General features: G+C 37.0%; 1 protein-coding gene across 2 annotated transcripts; it reads right to left on the bottom strand.

Annotated features, from left to right (window-relative positions):
- Positions 1-433: 433 nt before the first annotated feature.
- Positions 434-6916, bottom strand: LOC105059339 (nucleosome assembly protein 1;2). Of its 2 annotated transcripts, none has more exons than XM_010942782.4 (11): positions 6694-6916; positions 6556-6599; positions 6350-6445; positions 2606-2698; positions 2223-2313; positions 2080-2141; positions 1811-1995; positions 1559-1736; positions 1409-1452; positions 903-1101; positions 434-702 (listed from the first exon to the last, which is right to left on the bottom strand). In XM_010942782.4, the coding sequence occupies exons 1-11, from the start codon at positions 6758-6760 to the stop codon at positions 637-639; spliced, it is 1125 nt and encodes a 374-aa protein (XP_010941084.1). In that variant the 5' UTR covers positions 6761-6916; the 3' UTR covers positions 434-636. The 2 variants fall into 2 exon arrangements, with proteins under 2 accessions (XP_010941084.1, XP_073109283.1); XM_073253182.1 differs by having other exon boundaries at positions 6556-6615; positions 6694-6857.
- Positions 6917-7568: the final 652 nt, after the last annotated feature.

The raw sequence follows: 7568 nt of genomic DNA, 5'->3' as shown, positions 1-7568 counted from the left end.
CAAGATGAGACAAGACATGCCCGCCGATCTCATGGGATCTTTTGTATTTTAATTTTATAGACTGCTCTCATGTTAAAACAGTGTGATTGTCCGCATATACTCAAAAAAAAAAAAAAACCGATCTATCAAATAATAGTATCCTAGGTACCCTGTACAACCCCACAATGGCCAAGGTTGTTGAATATTCGCATATACCATCTGTCATACGAAACAAAGCAAAATCACATCCCATCAACAATCACAAAAACCATATTTCATCAGAAACCACGACCTGAAATTTTTTTAAATCGAGAATCATCAAGTATTATGAGGAAAAAGAAAAAAAGCGAAAATTCACACACCGAACGTAGCAGAGATGGTGCTGATCTTTCCCAACCAAACGGAGGTTCAGCATTCACAGGCCCATCCGTGGAACCCAGAAAGAAAAATGATATAATGAAAATAAACAATGACATGATATAGATATAAGATAAAGACATTAAATTTCCAGCACTATTCCAATTCTCCTAGAATTCCAATAAAGGGACAATAGGGAATCAGAACAGAAGAGTTCTGCTTGGTCATAATCTCAAACAGATCCTCAAACACTGCACACAAACAAATCTCACATAACCTTGCCTTCATTTTTAAAACATACTACTGCTGCTTGCACTCGGCTGGACGTTCCACCTGCTGACCTTCCCCAGCAAGAGCTCCACTCTTCTGCAGTTACAGAGCATAAGCAAAACAGATCAGAGATGAAACCATATTTAAAACACATGCTAAGTAACTCAAATAAACAAAAAAATCCATTTGGCGCATCCAGTCCAGTTGTTGACATGTTGGCATGTTTCTAAATGAAGATGGTAAAACTATTAACAAAAATTATTACCAAGGAAAGACAATTTGAGAGCTCTTCATACCTTTTTTCTGACCTTGCCTTCCTCTTCCCCATCCTCATCTTCATCTTCATACTCATCCTCATCCTCTTCATCTTCATCATCCTCTCCATCTTCTTCCTCATCATCCTCCTCTTCTATGCCTTCAAAATCATCCACCTGAGCAGCCTCTCCCGTAAACCATGAAACAGCATGAGGAATAATTTTGTCCCTTATAGTGGATCTGCGAATCAAAACTGCCTGCTTAGTATCTTGTTAAATGAAATGCAACATGACTACAAATATGTCACTTAAACTTGGAAAAATATAGATGAATCAGCTAAACTTCAAGCTCTCAAATCTCTTATTTTGAATAAGATTAACAAATATATGGTCTTTCAATGTGATAAACAAGTTCAAAGCATCCATTTATCATTTCTTCAAAAATCACGAAGATATTGGCAAATTGGGACTAACAACGTGATGCCTCATCAACAAAAACCAAAAAAAAAAAAAAAAAAGCAGTATCAACAATGACAGCAATTACTCACCCAATATCATAATCCTGCTCCATTTGATTCTGTAGCTCTTCGGCCTGTCCAAAAGAATGAGAAAATAAAAAAGATTTGTAAATAGTATGATTATTTAGGCTTTTCCTCTCCTTTGTTTTCCTTTCTAGATCAAAAACAAAATTTACTTACGGTATCTTCATCTATTTCATCATCATCATCCGGGATTTGAGGTGGAGTAAAAAAGTTAAAAAAGCTATCACAGTCTTCTGTTTTGGTTATGGGCTTGGTGTTCTTTGATCCCTTTCTCGGTTTCTTTTTCAAAACCTTCTGAGTCAAGCACTTTCCTGGATACCATTCAATTTCAGTCCTACAGCAAAAACCATCTGATGAGTTCTTGCACTTAACATCACCTGGTATCCAGCAGATAGCAAACAAATTTACCCTATTGCTTTCTCTAGAACTGGGTCATCCTCATCGATCATGTGGTAGGTTTTTGTCAGGACAGAGTTCTTAAAATAAGGATTGGTATCAAAGAAAAATTCTAGCTTGAAACCCTTTGGATTATCAATTCTGCACCATTTGATATCCTTGAGGTACTTCAGTGCTCCCTCATCACGCTCTGTGATCTGAAATCAAGAAACAAAGAAAGAAAATCGCATCACCAGAAATTATTTGTTGAGACAAGATATGCCTATTGTAATCCAGCTTACCTCCTCAGCCAGCACTTCGTTAGTTTTCATTGCAGTAAGCCAGAAATCAGGCACACCTTTTTCTAAGGCAAGAAAGCAAAAAATAAGAATCTAAAAGAGCAAATATGAACTAAATAACAACTTGAGCAACTTCTGATAAAAACCTTCACTGGCTTTATCCTCTGGAGGGGCTCCTTCTGCAGCTCCATTTGTAACACCTTCAACTTCAACCACACCATTCACGATCTCATTACGCTGCACAAAATACATACATACATACATACATACATACATACATACATATATATATATATATATATATATATATATATATATATATATATATATATATATATATATCAAGAACAATAATGTCAGTTGATACTATATTCAACAAATGCACCACATGTCTAGAGACAGAAAACCTCAAATATTCGCATTTAAATTTCAAATGCACCTAGATGTTTTGTATTTTTACAATGTGACTTTAGGAGAAAAAGAAAAACAAATATTCTAGAAACCAGACTGACTGATAACAAAAGGGTACCTTAGTGTATAATGGTTCATAGAGCTTCTGATATTTGGCTTCAAGTGCTGCTCTTTCCTCGAAGAATTTCGCCTCTAGCTCATCATGTTGACTCTGGATAACAAGAAATCATTAGCACAACTCCAGCAAACAATTGAAACAAACTTAAATTCTGTTGCAACATATTCCGCATTTATAAACTTAAGATGACAATCATATATTCCTTTTCCTCAATTAGCAAGTTTTAAGAATTGCTTCAATCATCATATATTCCTACACCTATCCAAATTCTTTAGTCATAATAATTATTCTTTGAATATAAACAGGGAATTAGCAAGCAAGAATCATAAAACTTATCAAAACATATGACACGTGGCAATTTTGGCAGGAATCAGAGGTGGCATGGTGAGGCACTTTCGGACCCATCAGTCAATATTAATCTTGGGAATTAATATCAAAACAGCCTTCACCTGGATTACAAGAAAGATTTGAGGAAAAACAATAAGGGTAAGTTAACGTAGCCAAGGGAAAAGATTAAAAGGAAAGACTAGGATGCTCAAGCAGGTGATACGCTAATTGCAGGTTCACTCCTCCCAATCAAAGAATGGATTACTCAAAGCAATTCTCGCTGATTTTTCCATGTATTGTAAATCAGTTCAGGCTCTTGCTGTCATGTAGGCTAGAAAGGAGAGAACCTATGGTAATTCCTCTGAGAAATAAAAAGATGCTCCTGCAAGTTGCAGCCACCTTGGACAAGCGAAGAGGCTATTATATTAGCCAGGATTAACAGAGCTGGAAGCAGGCCAAGTTCTCAAAGGCTACTTGAACTGAGAATGAATAATAGATCTCCAAGTTGTCATATACCCATGTCTGATCCAGACATGAAGGTAGGCACATATGTGAAAGATAGTAAGAAAGGTATGTTCCTAAAAATGACTTAGTGAAGTTCATTTTCTCATGTTTCCAGCACAAATGCATTTGCATGAGCTGTCTCTGCAGTTTAACATATTACTAGTACAAAGGGTTCTGTAAAATGGAGATAGAGAAAGGAGCAGCTCTTCTGATGAACTCTTTCAGACTATGGTTTTTCAAGTCATTTTTTACAATTTCCATATGTTTTAGCCTCCCATTTCCACTTTTCAACTCTTTGTACTCAAGAATCTTCATTCAAAATTCACCCCACCTTCCCGTTATCCATCATAGGTGCCATTCCCACTCATTTCTAATTCACAGTTGACTCATTTGCAAATTCATAAGCAAATTGCAAATTAGTATAAATCAAATAGTTTGTAATATGACCTGGTCTGATACAAAAGGATCAGCAAACTAGAAAGCTAAATGAAGGTCAATCCAATTAGTTCCTAAAATATACTAAATCTTCTATTCTCTCTTCTACCATGAAATATCTGACATTTCTTGATCCCAAACCAATTTATCACAACTTTTTTATGTATCTAATGTCAAATTTGACATTAAACTGTACAAATAAAAAAATAAATTTTCTCTTCTAACAGCAAGGCAAAACTGATTCTTTAAGAACGAGTAAATTGTACAAACAAGAAACAGAATCCAAACCAACAAGTAATTATGCTCTAACCTTGGTTCATAGTACCAAAATCAAGTAATTATGCTCTAACCATGGTTCATAGTATCAATTTTGGTTCTCTTACCATTGTCATGCTAGCACATTGTCAGTAATAGGTAGTTCATGGCACTGATACTCGATATGCCTCCCCTGAACAAAGTATTGCTTTGCTACTGCTACGATATGGTGCATTTCAGTATGTCATCTTATGGCTCCAACCTTGTAGGGTTACCATACAACTATCTTGAAATCCATATCCTGGCGAACTTCATTATATACTTGCAGAAATCATTACAAGTTATAACCTCTTGATATGATGAGATAGCACTTGTCTTTTGTAGTTTCATGTTCGCTTAATCTTTGGAATTGAAACACAAATCATAATATAATGGAACCATTATCCATATATTATAGCTCATCTTATGACCTGGAATTTCTACATGTAACCAACAAGGACATAAAGTGGCATTCTTCCTTGCCATGTAAATTTCTCTATTTCTCCCTTTTACCCAATGCTTCCTACTGATATGGGGATCTCAAGATCTAATTGATTGTATTGAGGGACAAGAGAGGCAAGCAGCTTTTTGCATGCCATTGAACCCAAAATTTAACAAATTTTCTATCAAATTTCCATTCACTATGAATGTTTCACTAAATGTTCGTATGCATCCCTGTTAAAAATTTCTCCATAACTCCCAACATTTTAATTCTGCCAATCCACTTTCTATTTTTATAACATTAAATTTCAAGAGTTATTTGTCCCTGATCACAAGAAAACTAATCAAGAGTCCAAGACTGCAAAAACCACCAGACATATGAAATAGTGTCCATCATTTATTGCTATTTAAAACTCCACTCCAACCAATTTGATTACCTTATTCCCACAGCTAATGAATGAAGAATCAGCATTGTTCTAGAACATGTATCTCAAATGGATACCAATTTGAAACAACCAAGTCATATAACTGATACTGCAACCTGGCATTATCTATTTTGCATTGGTGCCCTGCACTGCAGATGTATGAAAGGTGCAAAAAAAGGGAGGAAAAAGGAAAGAAAGAAAACATTCAACATTTGCATTGCTATGTAGAAATAAATATTCTTTATTAATTTTACAAAGCTTTTATCTAAACTTAGTGTGTCAGGCACTTAACAAAGAAAAGCTAGGATAGAAAAATAAGCATACATGGCATAAACCATATGCTTAAGAACTTCAAGGCAGCATAACTAATACCTCAGTCTGATTTTGCAAACTGAGGTAAATAAATCAGATAACCAGAAACATGTAGGTGGTGAATAACATTTCCAATCAAGCAATAAGACCAAGAATGGTTCAACTTACCATTGAGTAGCAACCTTAAGAGACACATAAAACAGTGCAGGTTAAGAGCTGTACGCTCATTCCATGTTTGCAGAAATCTCAATTCACTAGTAACCTTCAAAGATTTGGATAACAGTACAATTCAAAAACTTTATGCAGCCACACCATAGTCTCAAAGTCCTGACAAGTATTTTGATTATCACAATCCCTAACAAGGGCATGATGGATTGCACATCTGCCAGGCAAGCCACTTATGTACCACAACAAACAAGCCTATCATGGATCATTCCATTTATAAAAGAATGGCATCACATAGACAACATACAGATTTTTCACCCTTAAGGATCATTTAGGACAAGCATTTATTGCAATTATAAGAAAATGGCAGAAGAAATGGGAGATTAGCAGCAGAAGACGTAACTTTTAGAAATTTTAGCCTTTCGTGCATCGTACACTTTGTGTAAATAACTTATCCTTTAGGAGCGATACAACTGTAGCCCCAACAAAGCAATTAAGCAGACAGCCAAAAAGAAAAATACATGGGAAAAAACAAGTGTTCGACTTCAGTTGCACGATTCAGAGATCACAAGTTCTGTTAAACGAATTGGGAATTCACGAAAAGCTAGCATACTGATTCAACACTGATAGATAAAGAAGTTCAAGAAATCTAGATCCCAACAAGGACATTTCCTAGAAAATAGCAAATGAAGAAAAGCGGGAACCAGGAACCTTGCAAAAAATGCAAATAAAACAAAATAAAATAAAAGGATGGCTTTCTGGATCAGTAAAGACGAAACCCTAAAATAAAGTAGATCCACATACAAGGGAACCAAAGGGGGCCAAAGAAAGAGCGGCAGACCTGGAGCCCTCTCAGGACCTCGACGCGCTTCCGGACCTTGGGTGTCAGCGTCTCCAGCACATCCGAATGCTGCCCCGCCAGGCTCTGAAGCTTGTTCTACATTAACCCATCAATACTAATATTATCACACCACAAAAGAATTTAGGAAAAAAACAAAATCTTGATCACAAGAAACAAAACCAAAAGAAAAAGACCATAGATGGCACCTTGAGAGCGTTAACAAGGCCCGCTCTATCCTCCGCGCTCAGAGCTGCGAAGTGCGAACGCTTAAAGATATCAGATAGCAAGAAAAATAGAAGAAAACAGAAAAAGAAGAGAGTAAGAGAGAGAGAGAGAGGGGATACCAGGGGCGTTGGAGGGGAGGGCGGAAGTGAGATCAGAGAGATCGGGGGCATCCTTCTTGTCGCTCATGGCAGCCAAATTCGCGCCTCCGCCTTCGCCTCCGCCTCTTCCCCTCACGAGAGAGCGAAGAAAAGAGGGAGAGAAACCCTATCCAGCGAGCGAGGGCTTTATAGGAGAAGTAGGCGTGGGATTTTATAGGCGTAACGGAATACGTGCAGAAGTGGGCTGGGATGTGGGATGCCTCCATCTCTAGCTAGTCTATTAAAGGAATATTACGGTTACCTTGGTGACGTAGAAGCGTGTTCCCGCAGTATATATATATATATACACATATCCGAAGCGCACCAAGACTCGGCGCGACGGTGTCAAGGAACACCATGTACGGTATAATAAAACCCCTCGTGAATTCTCTACCAAAAAAAAAAAAAAAACACTCAATGAATCACCTGCCTAGCCATGCATGATGTTGTAAACTTTCTCCGCTGGATAGCTGGTAATCGCCTTGGAGCTGACCAGGAGTCGTATTTGTTGGGAGACCAAAAGAGTATCGAAAAATGATGTATCATCGTTGGAGAATGTGTACATAATTATAATTGAGATTGTTGATGGTGGAATTGATCGGAGAAAAATAGTGCTGGACTTCGCTCGATGCTAGAAAAAAAAGACTTGCAAAATAAATTACATCAGAGATGATTCCGATGAGGATCCTTCGATATTTAAATCAGTGAGATGGTTTGAGAATAAAGAGCGACAGAATCTCTAAGTTGCAGATAGTGTGCGTACCTGGAGGAATCTCTGTCTATTTCTATTTATAGAAAGAGCAAAATAAATGATGAGAGATCGATCATGTCTTATCGTACGATGCCACATGGTACTA

Source organism: Elaeis guineensis, chromosome 2, assembly GCF_000442705.2.
Source record: "Elaeis guineensis isolate ETL-2024a chromosome 2, EG11, whole genome shotgun sequence".
In the NCBI taxonomy this organism is placed as follows: domain Eukaryota; kingdom Viridiplantae; phylum Streptophyta; class Magnoliopsida; order Arecales; family Arecaceae; genus Elaeis; species Elaeis guineensis.
Note: the sequence above shows the minus strand (reverse complement) of the source record. Positions and strands in the feature narration are given on the sequence as shown.